Genomic DNA, 19,896 nt, shown 5'->3' on the forward strand with positions numbered 1-19,896 from the left:
TTTGGGACCTGGTCTTCCACTCTCTCTGCCACACTCATGAACCACCATAAACTATGGCAGGCTCAGTGAAAACTCCGTCCTGTTTCTCCCCAGTAACCTTTAGGTGTTGTCAGCTCACTTTCCCCCATGTTACCCCCATCCAAATAATTCAGTTTGGGCTCAATAATCGCTAGTTTGGATGTAGTATACCATTCTTGAATATGGTTTAGAATCTTCCTGCTGGTTGGTCTTATTTCAATAGATGCCTCCTTTGCTGAAATGAAATCCTTGTAAACAAGGGGTGCAGAAGAAATACCAAAGGAAGAAACTAAAGCTCAAGTTGAAGCTTTGTAGCCACCTCTTGAATCCTAAGAAGCCACTGCCCAGACAGGCTGGTGTTCCACAACTAACCACAAGGTGGCACTGCTTTGAGCCAAGCCCCAGGTCGTGTTAAAAACTGAATGAGATCAATAGTGAAGTTTTACAGTTGCAGAATAGCCAAGTGGCAGCCATGAAAAGAAATGCCGTAGACTTCCTGCTACGGGAAACAAAATCCATTGGCTGTGGGCCCCAGCTGCTGTCACTCTCCATCCACCACTGCCTTCCCCCTCGGGCTGCTCCTGGCCCATGACAAGCACAGTCCTGCTGTCCATCTAGGCTGTTCCCTTGGGACAAGGGCAGCTCCCAGGGGTGACTTTGGCTTGAGAACTTCCCATCCGCCTAGTCCTCCCTTTCTTGGACTGTACTGCAGTCTGTGATTTTTTTTTCCAACCCAATTCCCTTCCTTCTCTCCTTCACAGCTGACAGAACTTCATGATAGGACTATTCAGGAGTGGCCCCGTGATGGTGGAGATGGAAAAGCTTTCTAATGGGCTGCTACGAGGGAGCAACTGATATCTACAAGGGAATGAAAAGTGGCCCGAGATGAGAATATATACAGTGGCCAGGAAATAAGGACTGGGGTAGAGGCCTACAGAGGAGCCCAGGGGAGTGGGTGCTCCAGGGGAGGGTCATTTCCGCCTCCCACGTTAATGCCCCTAGAATGGAATCCTCACGGAAGAGGCGAGAACAACCAAGCAGCCAAGAAGACTCGGCCGATTGATAGCTGGCCTTCATCACTGGCCAGCCCAGAACTGGTGTGACAGGCACAGGGATGGAGGGAGGCTGTAGACGGCCCATTAGCATGGACTCCCCGTTAACCGAGGTCAACAGAGCTGTTGCTGCCTCTGAACGTCCAACCTTCCTGCAACACAGACCATTGCTGAGCCCTGAAGTGGCACTGCTCCTTAAGAACACCAAGGGGCCACAGGATGGCCAGTCGACAAGCGGCTGGCTCCAGATGTACTGCTTCTCCGTTCCGTGAAAATGGATCTGGGCCCTGTAAGTTGTTTCCCTGGGCCAGTGGGCTCTGAAGCTTTGTCAGGAGAGAGTGATGGAGAGACACTGGAGGAGGAAGAGGGTTTTGCTTCCTGACCCGCGCAGTGCAGACTGCTCCGCAGGAGTGCTAAGCAGCACCAGCTTCCCAGTACCTCCCTCGGGGAGCTTTGCATCAGAGGCCTCTGCTTGGACACCTCTCTGTGCAGTTTTCCTCAGGACCCCAGAGGGCAGGTTTCTAGCAAGTTCCACCAGGAGAGCACCACAGTGACTTCTCTGCCTTCCACTGAGCCACAGCCATGCCCTCCCTACTCAATCTGGGCGTCAGCTCCAGGGGTGCTGTGGAGGGCTCTTTTGTTTTTTGTTTTTTTTTAAAGGCAGGGTCTTACTCTGTCGCCCAGGCTGGAGTGCAGTGGCGCAATCTTGGCTCACTGCAACCTTGGATCACTGCAGGTTCAAGAGATTCTCCTGCCTCAGCTTCACTAGTAGCTGGGACTATACATGCCTGCCACCGGCCTGGCTAATTTTTTGTATTTTTAGTAGAGATGGGGTTTCGCCATGTTGGCCAGGCTGGTCTCAAACTCCTGACCTCAGGTGAGCCACCCTCCTCAGCCTCCCAAAGTGCCGGGATTCCAGGCATCAGTCACCGTGCCCAGCCAGGGCTCTTCTTTGAGCTCTCAGTCTTGGCCCTAGTAGTGCAGGCTACTCCTGATTTCCGCTATTCTCATGTTCTTTTTACTTCCTGCTAGCCAGTCCTACGCTACTCCAATCTGCTGTGATAATCACTCTTCACTTTTAACTGTCCCTGTTCAAATTGCCGTGTGGTTTCTCGTCACTTCTCATACTGATAGATGCCTCTTCCAGGCAAGAGTTTGCCTTTCCTGCCTGCAGGGACTCAGACACCATGACTATCTGGGGGCTATAGAAAGCCTGGTCCATAGGCATGGAATCCCATGGGACATAGCATCCAATCAGGTGACTCACTTCCCAGTGAAGGACATGAAAGAGTGAGCCCCTGGTTGTGGAACCACTGTCCGTCCACACTCTGCACCACCCATCGGCAGCCAGCCTCACAGAGGGCTTCAACAACCAAGACCCGGCTGAAGGGCCAGGATGGAGTGCTGACTTCAAGGGTGCATGTCCCTAGTAGGTTTGGGACCATGTCTGGGATCCGGAATGCAGGAGTGGCCCTGCATTCCATCATTCCCAGTGATCTGCTGCAGGATTTAAGGAGAATAGCAGCACTGGAAATCCTGGTCCCAAAGAGGGAGGCTCTTGCCAGGGGACATAAGGTCCCAGTGAGCTACAAACTATGACTGATGCCGGAACACTCTGAACTCCCTTTGTCCAGGCACCGGCAGGAGGAGATAGAGTTACTTTTACACAGTAGGGACAGGGAGCAATACAGGTGGAATCCATGTGACCCATTGAGGGCCTTTTGGTATTCCTGTGGGCCACTGGAAATATGAATGCATACTTTGAGCAAGCCTGTCTTAAGAAAGTATCACTTAGCTGTAATCCAAGATGCCTCCTGCCCAATCCTCTCTCCCCTCTCTTTTACAGGGGTCACCCTTGCAGTATGGTCTGAAGGCCAACGCTGCCTTCTCTGGCTCCCTGTCTTTATCCTCCACAGACCTGGTGCCCAATAAGTGTCATGCAAATCTCATTATGTCTGGGCACCTGCTTTTCAGAGGACCTGAACTAACATAAGCCACAAGCCGTAAGATTAGTGTGTGGGGAGGGATAATGTTCACAAGGGTCATCTTTATCAACAAACTCTTTTTACATAAATATAGAATGGTTTTCATGTTGTTTTCTGGATGCCCCTTTCTTTCAGTTGTACGCCACGGGCATCATGGCCTTATCCTTTATAGCACTCGTGCTCTCTCTCGCGCGCTCTCTCTCTCTCTCTCTGACTCTCTCTCTACTGTAAGCTCAGTAAGGGCAGGATCCATGTGTAGTTTTTCACCATTGCATGTCTGACTCCTAGCATAATGCTAAATACATAGTAGGAGCTCCAAATTATTAAGCCTATTCAAGAACACTCACTCTACAACAAAATTTACTAAGTGTAGTTGCAAAAGAGTATTATTGACAGGATACTATTATGAGGTATACAAGAGCCCTGGATAATAAATTCATAATTCTAAAATATAGGTAATGACCAGCTGTCCCGTGATAGTCTAAGAAGAAGCTCTAATAAGGAGTTGTACCTAAGTTTAGTGCTACATAGGCAGGTTCCGTGCCTTAAGCAGAAATAAATGGCAACGCTATGGAGATTTAAGGAGTCAGTGGCAGTCAACAACACAGGTCATGTGAAAGCAAGCCCTGTCTTTTCCGTCTTCTCCACCAACCTGTATTAGGGCCACTTTGCCCTTGAACACACTTTGTAATCCTCAGTTTTTATGATATTATCGGTTCCAGAAGACCACCGTTAAAGTGCTGTCTGGGAGGAAAAGAAAGCTTCCTGATCTTCCCACATTATGAGTATGAGCACGAAATTTAAGGACACACTCTCAAGGGCGAGTCTGCACTGGCACAAACCTGACAATGGAGAATACCTCCTTAAATGCTGCACCCTGGGCACCGCGTTGGCCTCTCCCTCATGCTAGCCCTGCTTGGGAGCATGAGGAAGCTGCAGATTCTGGGTCCCAAACCCCAGAGCTTGGTAAATCATACACTTTAAAATGAGTGTTAATGATAGGCTGGGCGCAGTGGCCTACACCTGTAATCCCAGCAATTTGGGAGGCCAAAGCAGGTGGATCACTTAAGGTCAGGAGATCAAGACCAGCCTGGCCAATATGGTGAAACACCATCTCTACTAAAAATACAAAAATTGGCCAGGCGTGGCGGTGCACACCTGTAATCCCAGCTACTCAGGAGGCTGAAGCAGGAGAATCGCTTGAACCCAGGAGGCGTAGGTTGCAGTGAGCTGAGATTGCTCAACTGCACTCCAGCCTGGGTGACAGAGTGATACTCCATCTCAAAAATAAACAAACAAATAAGATGAGTGTTAATGATAAAGAAAATAAAATAGCTACTTCACCTCAGACACTTGAAAGAACTTTGATTAAGACAAAGAATGAACATACTCAAGCTGCTAAAGGCATTTCTTAAATTAGGGTCTAACTATCAGACTGGAGCCACGGAAGGCAGAATGTGGAACCCTAATACATTTGCATACAATTGAAATTTTGTTTTTGCCTACAGAAGGAGATTCATGAGTAAAGGGAATACTTTGGACAGAAAATCAAGACACAAATCAGGCACTGCCAAAAATAAATCACAAAAAACTTTTTCTTTGAATTAACAGAATTTATACAAATTTGACTTCATGAACAAAAGAAACTACACATCAATAATTACCATAAGGCTTTATTGTTCCAAAAGTATTTGCCACCAAAAATAAGTCATTATATAATTTTAATTGTAATAATCATAATTATGACACAATTTAGATTTATTTTCTACCTTTATGATTTTTTTGTTTTGTTTTGTTTTTGGGGTTTTTTTTTTAAGATGTAGTCCCACTCTGTAGCCCAGGCTGGACTGTAGTAGCACAATCTCAGCTCTCTGCAACTTCTGCCTCCCGGGGTCAAGCAATCCTCCTGCCCCAGCCTCCCGAGTAGCTGGGACTACAAGAGTGCGCCACCACACCCGGCTGATTTGTGTTTTGTTGTTGTTGTTGTTTTTTAGTAGAGACAGGGTTTTACCATGTTGGCCAGCCTGGTCTTGAACTCCTGATCTCAAGTGACCCGCCCGCCTCAGCTTCCCAAAGTGCTGGAATTACAGGTGTGAGCCATGGCTCCTGGCCTCCACCTTTACAATTAAATAATAAAATCTTCTGGGAGTTCATGATCCCTAGAATTATTATTGATTTAAAATTATTCCATCTTTCAAATACTTTTCTTAGAAATACAAAGTAAAATCATTAAAATATGTTAATTTCTGTTACTTAAACATTTTTAAATCACAGGCTTATTGGGACATAAGAGTGTATATATTTCAGGAATAGTTTTTCAATAGATATAATTAATAACATTTAAAAATCAGAAAAATGTTTTCCATACCAACTATAAGCTTTTAAAAAGTACAGAAGCATATCCTCGAGATGTGAAGGCACTGGGGGATGGAGGACACCTTGTTTCCTCCACTCAGAGCTTAGCTTTGTCCTTAAAAGACGCCTTCATCCTTTTGACAACAGAAAGGTCCCCTGCTCCCTCGGGCCAGTTGTCATGATCTGTTAAAGAAGTGGAAAACCTCCTGTCACTTGCAAATCTCATTTGTCCTCTTTGATCCCACCAAATCCTCTTGTGAATTTCCCTGGTTCACACATTTTCTCAGCACCAAAAAAGAAATTCTTAGGGCACACGTTTGAGAAAAGACTTCAGTTTGAATCTCAGGTCTGCCACATGTTAGCTTTCCTGAATTTGGGGGCATGACTCTTTCTGAGCCTCAGTTTCCTCCTCTATTAAAGGATATAACAATATCTACCTTTTAGAGTTGTGAGGGTTAAACATGACACCATGTGTGCATTGCTTGGCATACTGTGGATCATCAAGAAATAGTGTCTCCTTAATAATAACAATTTAAAAATAGTGTCTTTACTTTGTACCGGGCACTGTTAGTTGCCTCTCCAGCATCCAGGTCCCCGTCTCTTCCTTCCAACAGCTTGTTTCCATTTAAGGATCTAGAAGGCGCCGGGGAAGCTTGGCACCAAGGCATGAGGTCTAAGCTAAGTCAATCAGTGCACTATAACCCTGCCACAGTTATTGGTTGGAAATGGACATTTGCATAAGCTGATGTAATATAGAGTGGATCTCAGCATGTTGTTAGAAATTCTGGAACAAAGTCACTCCCCCAGCCCTCTCTCTCTCTGTCCATCTGGGTAGGAACACGGAAGTATGCAGCCTTACACCCAGAAACAGCAGGCAGCCATCCTGCAATGAGGACAGCCTGCCTTAAGACAGAGCCAACACCATGGAAGCAAAAACAGGCAACGGGGAAAAATTATCCTCGATGAGATTAGTGAGCTCCTGAGTCAAGTCTTACCTGTTTTCAGTTATGCGAGCCAGCGAATTCCTTTACTGATTAGCCCATTTTGAGTTGTGACTAAAAACATCCAGTTCAACAAAGAACTTTATGTTTTTATTTTTATTTTTTGAGACAAGGTCTTGCTCTGTCACCCAGGCTGGAGTGCAGTGATGCGATCATGGCTCACTGCGGCCTCTACTTCCCAGGATCCAGTGATCCTCCCACCTAAGCCTCCCAAGTAGCTGCAACTACAGGCACATGCCACCACACCCAGCTAATTTTTTCAATGTTTTGTTGAGACGGAGTTTTGCCGGGTTGCCCAGGCTGGTCTCAAACTCCTGGGATCAAGCAGTTGGCCCACCTTGGCCTCCCAAAGTGCTGAGAGTACAGGTGTGAGCCATGGTGCCCAGCCCCTGACATAGGGCTTTAAATGTGCATTACCTAAGGCCGGCCACAGTGGCTCACGCCTGTACTCCCAGGACTCCGGGAGGCCAAGGCAGGCGGATCACCTGAGGTCAGGAGTTTGAGACTAGCCTGGCCAACATGGTGAAACCCCATCTCTACTAAAACTACAAAAAAAGTGGTGGGGCATGGTGTCGGGCACCTGTAATCCCAGCTACTCTGGACGCTGAAACAGGAGAATCGCTTGAACCTGGGAGGCAAAGGTTGCAGTGAGCTGACATCATGCCACCGCACTCCAGCCGGGGCGACAAGAGTGAGACTCTATCTCAAAAAAGAACAAAAAAAAAGTGCATTATCTAACTTAATCCTCCCAACAGCTCTATGAAATAAATACTGTATGTGTCCCTGCATATAGGGAAAAAATGGAGGCTTATAGAAATTAACTTTCTCACAATCATACAGCTAATAAGGGTAGAGCCAAGTTTCCATCTTAGGCATTCTCACGTTGGAGCTGCCAATCTTAAAAGAAAACACTATAATGAAAGGCTGAATAGTCTCAATCATTTCTCGGGGGGCAGTATATTCTTAAAAGACAGATGTAGCTGCTTTCCTCAAAAACTTAAAAAAATATTTTTAATGATTAAAAAAAAGTGTTAGAATTACAAAAGAAAATCATTTCACTGAAGGCCTAAGGAAGCAGCTATTTGAAATTTCTTGCCCTTCTAAAGGAAAAACAGTGCAACCTACCGTAAGAAATAGTGACTGAATTCTACTGTGAGAGAAGTGGAAAGATTCTCTCCACCCTCACTACTTGGAATTCCTTCAGAAAACAATACAGCAAAACTAGGCAGGTGTTTCTTCTTTCCAACCAAGATGCTTCAAACCACAGTATCTTATGGACATCACCACATTGATGCTACTAGTAATGAAGTACACATGGGAGGGGAAAATAATAAGTAAAATTAAAGTTCTGATACCGTGATATTGTGAAATATACATTTGGTCTTCAACCCCATTTCCTGCATACAACTCCTAATATCCTTAGACTCTCCAAAGTGGTGTGTTCTTGTATGTTAATGATTGACTGACGGCTGGCAGCCCCTAGTTAGCTTCAGAATAGGGGCTGGTCACCAGACAGACCAAGGCTGTATGGACCTTCAGCCCATACCCACCCCACAACCTCTGGGGAGGTAAGAGGGGCTGAAGGTTAAGTTCATTACCAAGGGCCGATGGTTTAATCAACCATGCCTATGTAATGAAGCCTCCATAAAAACCCAAAAGGACTGGGTTCAAGAGCTTCCAGATAGTTGAACACATGGAGGTTCCTGGCAGGTGGTGGGGCCGAAAAGGACACAGAAGCTACGTGCTCCTTCTCACATGCCTTGCCCTGTGCACCTCTTCGGCTGTATCTCCTGTAATATCCTTTATAATAAGCCAGTAAATCGAAGTGTTTTCCTAAGTTGTGTGAGGTGCTCTAGCAAATTACTCCAACCCAAAGAAGGGGTCATGGGAACCCCAACTTGCAGCTAGTCAGTCAGAAGCTTTGGAGGCCCTGACTTGCGACGGTGTCTACAGCAGGGGGCATCTTGTGGGACTGAGCCTCAGCCTGTGGGAGCGGACCCTATCTCCATTGTCAGAACTGAATGAGAGGACGCCCAGCCGGGGTCTGCTGCGGAACTAAAAAAAAGTTCTTGCTTGCTTGGTGTGTGAGGGAAATAACCCCAAACAACCGGACACAGAGGTCTTCTGTGCTAATGGTTGTTGTGTTGTGGGAGCAGAGGAAAACCAGTTTCAGTTTTTGCTCACCTCTCCGATATACCAGTCATTTATCAATGCAAAAAAGGCCTTAAGCCTTGATCAGACTGTCAGCACCTGAAAGAGTAGGTAAAACCTGGGTCCTTGATATGAAATTCAAATTCATCTGGGTTACATCAACCACATGTTAATTTGCTACTAGTCACTTAATTATCTTTAGGAACAGAAGTTCAATACATTTGCATTTTATATCCTTTACTACATTTTTGGAGTGATTTAGAGTTACTAGGTTGGACAAACCTTTTAACTTCTGTGGATTTGTTTTGTTGTTTATAAAACTAGGGTACTGGACTTCGTGATCTTTTAGGACCCATCAAATGCCAAAGTTCTGTTGTCTAGTCATGAGATACACACACACACACACACACACACACACACACACAAAGGCATTTGCATGTAATATCAATATTTGATTGAAACTTATAAAATTTCTGGTTTGTTTTTTGTTTGTTGTTTTGCTTTGTTTTGTTTTGTTTTTGAGACAGAGTCTTGCTCTGTCGTACAAGCTGAAGTGCAGTGGCATGATCTTGGCTCACTGCAATCTCTGCCTCCCGAGTTCAAACGATTCTCCTGCCTCGGCCTCCCAAGCAGCTGAGACTAGAGGTGCCTGCCAACACGCCCAGCTGATTGTTTTTTATATATATTTTTAGTAGACATGGGGTTTCACCATGTTGGCCAGGCTGGTCTCAAATTCCTGACCTCAAGTGATCCACCCGCCTCGGCCTCCCAAAGTGCTGGGATTACAGGCATGAGCCACCACGCCCAGCCATATTTCTGTTTTTTGTACATCAAAAATGATGAATACAAAAATTTCATACGGCTTCATTCAATATACATCTCAAAGACAGTACAAAATAGCACCATAGCACCCTACCCCACCTAGCAGGCCTGATTCTTCTGCTCAGATATGTAAGCCATTTATTGGAGGAACAAAATGGAATTAAATCTTTAAAACTATAGCATGCTTTTGCCTCTTTTCTATCTCCTCTTTAGAAACATATACTCATACTGAGAATATTTCTCAGGGTTCAAATTCCACCAACCTATGCATATATAAAAAGCTAAGTTCTATAATATAGTGAGATATTTTCTGTGACTAGGAATATTTCATTAAAAAATCACATCATGAATATAAACATTTTGTACATTTTGATGTTCTATAAGAGAATACCCTCATCTCTTAAGTTCTATAAGAGAACACCTTCATGTCTTAAATAACTACTTATAATACATTTTAAACTCCTGAACACGACACAGCATAAAGCTGGTGACTGCTCATTCCTCAGCTGCTCACCTGGTACCTCATACGAGTAAGTATAGAGGCACTGGCCCCCATCCACATCCACCGACTGTCCAGTGATGAAGGAAGCTGCAGGAGACAGTAGGAAGCAGACCACAGAGGAGACCTGGAAGCAGAAACACACACGTGAATAGGTAAAAGCAAATACTCCCCATTTCCAACCACTTCACATTCCCTAGTAAAGACAGCTCAAAGCACATGACTGTAACATGAATCCAACAGTGTGTGCATGTGCACCACAACCTCACAGTACATAGACAACTTCCTTTTCCTACAACTTCCCTTTCTACCTGAGCATCACCAAAATCAGGTAGGTGAATAGGGTAAAGGTGGCAAGGTATGAGGGAGCCTTAGACAGTGTCAAGCAAGCTACACGACATGAAGAAGCCATAAGTCGACTCAGTGCTTCAGCTCTGCTCTTTCCCATGTCAAACAATTCACTTCCTTTCATGCCTTTCATTGTCCTTCGCAACCCCATTTTCCATCACTACCTCATGGTCTTTTATATGTTGGTCCCTGAAACAGCCAACGTGTCTGTTTAGCAATAAACTAGCATTCTGGTTTGTTCAGTCTGTGGTCCTGTGAGGCCAAAAGCCCAGCAACACACACTCAAAGGAGCTCTCTACAAGAGGAACTTCAAAAACTTAGCCGGGCGCAGTGGCTAAAAATTAGCTGGGCATGCTGGTGCATGCCTGTTAATCCAGCTACTCAGGAGGCTGAGGCAGGAGAATTGCTTGAACCAAAAAAATAAATAAATAAATAATGGTTTTCTTCTTTCTTTTTTTAAACACTGTGGTATTTAAAGTTTTAAGCACTGTGGTCCCAGCTCCTTACAAGGCTGAGGTGGGAGGATTGCTTGGGCCTAGGACGTTGCAGTGAGCTGAGACTGCACCACTACATACCAGCTTGGGTGACAGAGTGAGACTCCATTTCAGAAACAAACCCAAAGGCACTTCAGACTCCCACTGCACTCCTTAAAAATTCAAATAGGGAGCTGATGGGTTCAGCACCATCTACTCCCAACCCAATCAGAAGAAGTTATTTCACTGATTGTAAAGGAGCTCTCATTTGAGGCTGTGGGAAGAAGCAGAGTTTCTTAAACAGTGATGATCCAAAACATCTGCATTAGAATCACTAGGGAGGCTTACTGAAACTCCAGATTCCTAGATCCTTCCAGGATCACAGCAATTGTAAACCCTGGGGTTGGGGGTCCCAGAATCTGCAGTTTAAAAGAACCTCAGGCAGGGCCAGGACTAGCGTGAGGCAAATAAGGTGTCAAGGGTGCAAGATTTAAGGAGGTATTCACTCTCAGGTTTGCACAAGTGCAAAATCTTCCCTGAGAGGGAGCGGGTCCTTACATTTTCTGTCCATGCCTTGCTTGCCTCATCCCAGTCCTGGTCCTACATTTACAAGGCTATACCTCCTTGAGACCCTAAGAGCTTGGAGAGCAGCCAAGCCTTCTCTCCATCCTTGTATTCCCAGCAGCTAGTACAGAGCTGCACTATCTAAAACGAGGCCACTAGCCATAGCTGCCTACTCAAACACTTTCAATATGGCTGGTCCAATTGAGATGTGCCGTAAGTGTGGAACACACATTGGATTTTGAAGGCTTAGTATGGGAAAAATAATGTAAAATATCTCATTAATCCTGAAGGCTCCAAGGGGTGAAGAAAATAATCTCAATTTCTGATGTTGATTACATGTTGAAATGACACTTTTGGATGTATTAGCTAAATCAAATATATTATTAAAATTAATCTCACCTCTTTATATGGCTCCTGGAAAGTTTAAAATTACAAATGTGGCTATTATTGTATTTCTATTGGACAGGGTTGGCACAGAATTCCCTATTTAAAAGGTCCCACATTGCTGTGAAAAGGCAGATTGTACTGAGACATGGTAATAAGCAACGGAGCTGGTTTTAACCCTGTTTGATCCAGTAGTGACAACTCAGCCAATGAACATGTTAGTTCAAGTCCGCCCATCTAAAAGAAGCTTGCTCCAATGAGCTCCTTTCTGAAATGCCAGCCAGACAACAGCCATCTCACCCAAGTAATCATGACCTCTAACGCTCTGTACACCACACCCCCTCAAAAACACAAAAAGCCGGCCAGGCGCAGTGGCTCAGGCCTGTAATCCCAGAACTTTGGGAGGCTGAGGCAGGTGGATCGCCTGAGGTCAGAGTTTGAACCAGCCTGGCCAACTTAGTGAAACTCTGTCTCTACTAAAAATACAAAAATTAGCCAAGCATGCTGATGCATGCCTGTTAATCCCAGCTACTCAGGAGGCTGAGGCAGGAGAATTGCTTGACCCAAAAAAAAAAAAAATAAATAATGGTTTTCTTGTTTCTTTTCTTAAATGTAGCTATTTTTGATTACATGTTATGTTAACATGTACTGCTTTATTATCATTTTTAAATGAATTCATAAATATTTCTTAAATTTTGGTTTTAATTTTTAATACAGCAAATATAGACAACATAAGCCACATAAATATATACATACATACATATATATATATATATATATATATATATATATATATATGGTTGTTTTTTTTTTTTCAGAAGGAGTCTGACTCTGTCACCCAGGCAGGAGTGCATGGCGCAGTCTCTGCTCACTGCAACCTCCATGTCCCGGGTTCAAGCAACTGTCCTGCTTCAGCCTCCCGAGTAACTGGGACCACAGGCACGCACCACCACGCCTGGGTAATTTTTGTATTTTTTTAGTACAGATGGGGTTTCACCATGTTGGCCAGGCTGATCTTGAACTCCTGCCCTCAAGTGATCCGCCTGCCTCAGGCTCCCAAACTGTTGGGATTACAGGTGAGAGCCACTGTGCCTAGCCTCCTAAACAAAGTATTCTATCCAAAATAAAAATATAATATAATTCCCTTGATTAAAATTCATTCAAAATTACTCTTAGTTTTCAGAATACAAATCCAAAGACCTTGGCTCATCAAATGTTTGATTTAACAGTATCTTACAAAATATAATGCAAGCCTATTTTGGCTCAGGAACTCTGTTTCTAGAAACATATCCCGTCACACAAGAGTACATGATTATATTCATAATGTTCAATGCAGAACTACCACAAGAACAAAAATGTAAATAGAATGCAAATCATAATGGGACTTGATTATATTATAGTATATCCATAACAAGTTACGGAAAATAACATAAAGGAAGATCTTGTTTTCATAAAAAAGTCAATAAATAGGCCAGGCGTGGTAGCTCATGCCTGTAATCCCAGCACTTTGGGAGGGTGAGGTGGGCAGATCACCTGAAGTCAGGAGTTCAAGACCAGTCTCACCAACATGGAGAAATCCCATCTTTACAAAACTAGCCAGGCGTGGTGGCGCATGCCTGTAATCCCAGCTACTCAGGAGGCTGAGGCAGGAGAATTGCTTGAACCTGGGAGGCAGAGGTTGTGGTGAGTCAAGATTGTGCCACCACACTCCAGCCTGGGCAACAAGAGCGTAACTCCGTCTCATAAAACAAAAACAAAAAAAAAAGGCCGGGCGCGGTGGCTCAAGCCTGTAATCCCAGCACTTTGGAAGGCCAAGACGAGCGGATCACGAGGTCAGGAGATCGAGACCATTCTGGCTAACCCGGTGAAACCCCGTCTCTACTAAAAAATACAAAAAACTAGCCGGGCGAGGTGGCGGTCACCTGTAGTCCCAGCTACTCGGGAGGCTGAGGCAGGAGAATGGCTAAACCCGGGAGGCGGAGCTTGCAGTGAGCTGAGATCCAGCCACTGCACTCCAGCCTAGGCCACAGAGTGAGACTCCGCCACAAAAAAAAAAAAAAAAAAAAAAAGTCAACAAATACAAATGTTTAATGCACGCATAGTACATTTCTGGAAAGACATTCATCAAACTGATAATAAAAGCTAGTTCTAGGCATGATAACTCTTTTAATGAGTTTCATGGGTTTGCTTTTATATTTAGCAATTTAGTAAATCTGAAAGTTATTTTGTATATAATACAAGATAGGGACTCTAATTTATTACTAAGTGGCCAAATGCCCCCAACACTTTGCTGAGTGTTTTGTGCTTTCCTTACAGATTAAAATGCTACTTTGACTCCATAAACTCCCCCATATGGTTCCAATTCAAGAATCTGTTCTGTTCTACTATTTTTAATATTTTTCTTTAGTGGCACCAGATGCTGTAAATAAATATAGTTTCATAGTATGTAAATACACAGTACGTAAATATATACAGCTTCAGTTTCATTACACCATGAAGGGTAATCGTCTCATTATTCATTTTCAAAACATTTTTGGCAATTTTTGCATAAATATTTTTGATAGAATCAGCATGTTAAATTCCCAAAAGATATTAAATTTATAAATTAATTTAGGGAAACTTGACTTTTTAATAAAATTGGTTCTCCCCATCAAGGAATATTATATGCCCCTAGTTATTCCAGTCTTTTTGCTGCTCCTCAGAAAAAGGGACTTTTTGTGTTTGTTTTGTTTTTTCATTTATGAAACTGATGCACCACCTACTGCCCTAAGGAGGCAGGTGATTTTTTGTTTTGTTTTTCATTTAGAGGTAAGTTTACTACTAGATATTTTCATTTTTATTGTTGTGGGAAAGACATCCTTTTCCTAAAAAAAAAAAAAAAATTACATTTCAAGACTGATGCAAAGCTAGGTGCTGTGGCTCACACCTGTAATCCCAGTACTTTGGGAGGCTGAGGTGGGCATATCACTTAAGGTCAGGAGTTCAAGACCAGCCTGACCAACATGGTGAAACCCTGCCTCTACTAAAAACACAAAAATTAGCCGGGTGTGGTGGCATACACCTATAATTCCAGCTACTCGGGAGGCTGGGGCAGGAGAATCGCTTGACCCAGGAGGTGGAGGTTGCAGTGGGCAAAGATCACGCCACTGCACTCTAGCCTGGGAGACAAAGAAACTCTGTCGAAAAAATCATCACCGTCATCATCGTCGTCCCAGCACTTTGGGAGGCCAAGGCAGGAGTTCAAGGCTGCAGTGATCTATGATCACGACACTGTACTTAGCCTGTAACAGAGTGAGACCCTGTCTCAAGCCAAAAAAAAAAAAAACCACAAAGACTGCTGCTGCTGGCATTTTGGAAAGCCGCTGATTTTACAGACTTCAATCTTACCAAAATCTCATGTGGAACTTCCTATGGCCATAATTGTCTGACTTGCTTAGAGTCCTAGGGTCCTGTGTACCAACAAATGCCAGGTAATAAAATAATGGGATGAAAATACAATAAAACAAACTGGAAAAAAACGCTGTTATTAATTTATACTACATTCACTCTCAAGTACAGATTGCTGTCAGTAGTCAAAGCACAACCAGAGTATATCTGAGAGCCAGAAAGAACAGGGGAAATGATCTGGTGGCAGTGGGAGAAATAATGTCATCCAGACCACATAAAAATGACACTGAATTACAAATTCCAAAGTACAACACACAGCAATTCTAATCAATGCTGGAAATATGCCTTACCTCCTCAGGAACACCAATTCGTTTAGCGGGGATTTTCTGAAAAGAACTTTCAAAGAGGCTTTGTCCGAAAGAACCATAGTTCTCCGCAGCAGTCTGGGAATAAATAATTCCCTGTGTTTAAAAATAAAACAAATTTAGTGCATTACACTAAATGCACTAAAATAAAGTGCATTACATTTTAATTATAAAGATATCAAGATAGCCTACTGGCATTTCAAACATTAAGTAGCTTAAGTCAAAAACAAGTGAACAGTGCTGATATTAATTTTCCTCCATGTTGTCAAAGGAGTACAGTCCCCATCATCCTCAAATGGATGATCTCAATGGTTATTTTGTGACCTCCTCTTCCTCCTAAGCATCTGGATTTTTTCATGAAAGACTTGCTTTCTGAAGGTCATGATTATGTAAGTAAATGAAAGAGGCACTTAACTTGGAACAATGGGACAGGGGACTCTGTCTATTTTAGTTTCCATTTGGCTTCTCTGCTTTACAAGAGAAGACTGGGCAATGGCTACGTGAGACTTAGAAAAATGCAATATTTTCTTGGCTTTTTACCTAGATTGAAATCGCAAATAAAGCATTTGAATCCAATACCAATAAACTAAAATGTTAATTGTTTCGAAATTTTTAAATGTATCTTTCGCTAGCTTTCTAAGGTCAGGAAAATTACTCAAAAACTGTATCCCAGGCCAGGTGCAGTGGCTCATGCCTGTAATCTCAGAACTTTGCAAGAGCGAAGCTGGAGGATCACTTGAGCCTAGGAGTTTGAGACCAGCCTGGGAAAAAAGGGAGACTGTATCTTTACAAAAAATATAAAAAAGAATTAGCTGGGCATGGTGGTACACGCCTGTGGTCCCAGCTACTCAGGAGGCTGAGTTGGATCACTTGAGCCCAGGAGGTCGAGGCTGCAGTGAGCCGTGATCGCACTACCGCACTTCGCCCTGGGCAACAGAGCGAGACCTTGTCCCAAACATAAAAAAAGAAAAAAAAAAAAACTGTATGTCACAGGATACAGCCATTTGTAATGGATTCAAACTGTTAAACAAATTATGGCGAGGAGGGGAGGAAAGCAAAGTTAAAATAAAATTAGAAAATTTGGCAGTTTTAATTACTTCAAATGATACTGGAGAGATATAGTGGCTTCCAATTACACAATATGTTGCCTTTTATTTAAAGAGGATAAAATCTAGAAGTATGAAAATTTGGTCATTAAACCAAAAAAGTCTCTGGAAGGCAAACATGAATTAGAACTAGTAGGAGTGCCTTTGTCAGAGATGAGTTTACTAACTTCATGCTTGAAGTCAGGCATGCTTAGCCTTCACTGAGTGGCACATATAACACCTATTGACATCACAGAGATAAGATCTACAGATAGGCCGGGTGTGGTGGCTCACGCCTGTAATCCTAGCACTTTGGGAAGCCAAGGTGGGTGGATCCCGAAGTCAGGAGATTGAGACCATCCTGGCTAACACAGTGAAACCCCGTCTCTAGTAAAAATACAAAAATTAGCCGGGGGTGGTGGCAAGTGCCTGTAGTCCCACCTACTTGGGAGGCTGACGCAGGAGAATCACTTGAACCCCGGGAGGCAGAGGTTGCAGTGAGCCAAGATCATGCCACTGCACTCCAGCCTGGGCAACGGAGCAAGACTCCTTCTAAAAAAAAAAATACCCAGAATCGAGAATCACTTGTTTAACATTCTTGACAATCTGGCTATAAATCAAAGAGTACTTCTGTAATGATAATTAGACTTTCTGGGCTGGGTGCAGTGGCTCATGCCTCTAATCCCAGCACTTTGAGAGGTCAAGGCGGCAGATCTCCTGAGCTCAGGAGTTCGAGACCACCCTGGGCAACACGGTGAAAACCCATCTCTACTAAAATACAAAACTTAGCCCGGGGTAGTGGCGTGTGCCTGTAGTCCCAGCTCTTCAGGAGGCTGAGGCACGAGAATCACTTGAGCCCCGGAGGTGGAGGTTATAGTGAGCCACGATCACACCACTGCACTCCAGCCTGGGCAACAGAGTGAGACTTCATCTCAAAAAAAAAGAAAATTAGACTTTCTCATTTTATCTATGTTTTAAAGTCAATCTTTTATGCTACACTTGCATATTACCAAATACCTCTATCAACACCACAAATGGAATCAGAGAAGCATAATTTGTCAATAAACTTCAATATAGATCGTTTACCTACAGGGGCAACACAATTGATCCTTACTCCACTGCAGGCCCATTCCAAAGCTAAAGATTTGGTGAGGTTGTAAACACCTGCTCTTGCAGCTCCAGAATGCCTTTGAAAGACAAAACATAAACATGACAATCAGCTTCTGTTGAGTATTTCTCTGGTTCACCAAGCTGGCAGGTATGCCAACTACCTGACAATTCCACCAGAGACTTCTTCCTATGGAGTCTGTCTTGTTGAGCTTCTGTCTAAACAACAAAGAAAAAACTATGTCCTTCAGTATTAAATCCAAGCCACAGCTGATGATCAAGCAACTCTCACATGGCATAGACCCAGATAAGGCTCCTCAAATCACTATGCAAGAGGAATACTTTCAAGAACTTTGATTATAAAGGAAAACATATCGGTAATTTTCAGGATTTCAAGCATGTGGTTGTTTTTAAAATCAATTTTAAATAACAAAGGTGGCGAGGTGCAGTGGCTCACACCTATAATCCCAGCACTTTGGGAGGCTGAGGCGGGCAGATCACCTGAGGTCAGGAGTTCAAGACCAGCCCAGCCAACATGGTGAAACCCCATCTCTACTAAAAATACAAAAATTAGCCAGGCATCGTAGCAGGCATCTGTAATCTCAGCTACTCAGGAGGCTGAGGCAGGAGAATTACTTGAACCTGGGAGGCGGAGGTTGTAATGAGCTGTTATTACACCACTGCACTCCAGCCTGGGCAACAGAATGAGACTCCATCTCAAAAATAAATGAAGTATGGGGTCTTGTGTAGATAGACACTATGGCTTAGAATTTCTAATTACAAGATCCTCAAAACCAAATATAGGATAATTTAATGTGAGAAAATTAACTTATACAACTAATTAGGAAAATTCTTCCAATCAAAGGCATTTGAAATCACATGGTAAAAAACACATTATTTAGTAAATCTTGTTGGACTTCCTTTAACATTTATTTTAGCATAGGTCTGCTAGTGATAATTCTTGCAGATTTTCTATGTTTGAAAAAGTCTTTAATTCATCTTTGGTTTTGAAAGATATTTCAATGGATGCAGAATTCCGGGTTTGCATGCTTTTTTCTGTTGGCACTTTAACGATGTTACACCACTGACTTCTAACTTGCATTGGTGCTGATGAGAAATCTGTTCTGTCTACAATGTGTCTTTTTCCTCCAGCTGCTTTTAAGATTTTCTCTTCAAAAAAAAAAAAAAGATTTTCTCTTCAGCACTGGTTCTCAGCAATATGGTTATCATGTGCCTTGTACACTTTTCTTCATGTTATTTGCACTGGGATTTATTGAGCTTCTTGGATCTATAGGTTTATAGTTTTTAATCAAATTTGGAAAATTTTCACCCACAGTGTCTTCAAATTTTTTTCTGTCCCTGTTTCTCATTTCTCTTTCAGAGACTCCAACTGTCTCACAGTTCACGAAGGCTCTATTTTTGTTTTTTGTGTTTTTGAGACAGAGTCTCCCTGTCACGCAGGCTGGAGTGCAGTGGCACGATCTCGGCTTACTGCAACCTCTGCTTCCCGGGTTCAAGCGATTCTCCTGCCTTAGCCTCCCGAGTAGCTGGGTTTATAGGCGTGCGTCATCACACCTGGCTAATTTTTGTATTTTCAGTAGAGATGGGGTTTCGGCATGTTGGCCAGGCTGGTCTCAAACTCCTGGCCTTAGGTGATCTGCCTGCCTCAGCCTCCCAAAGTGGTGGGATTACAGGCATGATCCACTGTGCCGAGCCTCAACTGAACATTTTACAAACTGAGTATGCCTTACTCAAAACGCTTGGAACCAGAAGTGTTTTGGATTTCAAATCCATTCAGATTTTGGAATATTTGCATATACTACCTTGTTTATCATCCCTAATCTGAAAATCCAAAATCTGAAATGCTCCAAAAAGCATTTCCTTTGAGCATCCTATTGGTGCTCAGAAATTTTCAGATTTTGGAGCATTCTGGATTTTGAGTTTTCAGATCAGGATGCTCAACCTATACTTGTGTAATTTTTTTTTCAGTGCCTGTGTTATCTAAGGTTGTAGAAAAAGACCTTCTCTATTGCCTCTTAAAAATGCAATCTCTGGCTTCCCCCAAAAATGGAAGGAATCAGAATGTTGAAAAGATACTAAAGAAATCAGCAAATATATATGTATTTTTAATCCACACTTGTCAACTGCTAAACTTGTGTTTTTCAAGTTACTTCCTGGCATAGTTTTTCTCCTGGTTCTCTTTGGATGGCCTTTAGATTCTTCTGAAAGAAATGACTGAGATAGGCCGGGTGTGGTGGCTCATGCCTATAATCCCAGTACTTTGGGAGGTTGAGGTGGGC

The 19,896-nt window shown here is 43.2% G+C and overlaps 1 protein-coding gene across 4 annotated transcripts in view; it reads right to left on the minus strand.

The window, feature by feature from the left end:
• Nucleotides 1-4,712: 4,712 nt before the first annotated feature.
• The window catches only part of PECR (peroxisomal trans-2-enoyl-CoA reductase), a 40,960-nt gene continuing 25,776 nt past the window's right edge, over nucleotides 4,713-19,896 (minus strand). For 3 of the 4 annotated variants that reach the window (XM_005574223.4, XM_065526052.1, XM_074010026.1), the window contains 4 exons: nucleotides 17,580-17,676; nucleotides 15,390-15,500; nucleotides 9,899-10,010; nucleotides 4,713-5,593 (listed from right to left, as the gene is read on the minus strand). In XM_005574223.4, coding sequence (XP_005574280.2) covers nucleotides 5,508-5,593; nucleotides 9,899-10,010; nucleotides 15,390-15,500; nucleotides 17,580-17,676 — 406 coding nt within the window. In that variant the 3' untranslated portion in view covers nucleotides 4,713-5,507. The remainder of the gene's footprint in view (nucleotides 5,594-9,898; nucleotides 10,011-15,389; nucleotides 15,501-17,579; nucleotides 17,677-19,896) is intronic. The other variant, XM_045367675.2, reaches the window with a different exon arrangement.

This window comes from Macaca fascicularis, chromosome 12 (genome assembly GCF_037993035.2).
Source record: "Macaca fascicularis isolate 582-1 chromosome 12, T2T-MFA8v1.1".
Taxonomy (NCBI): Eukaryota; Metazoa; Chordata; class Mammalia; order Primates; family Cercopithecidae; genus Macaca; species Macaca fascicularis.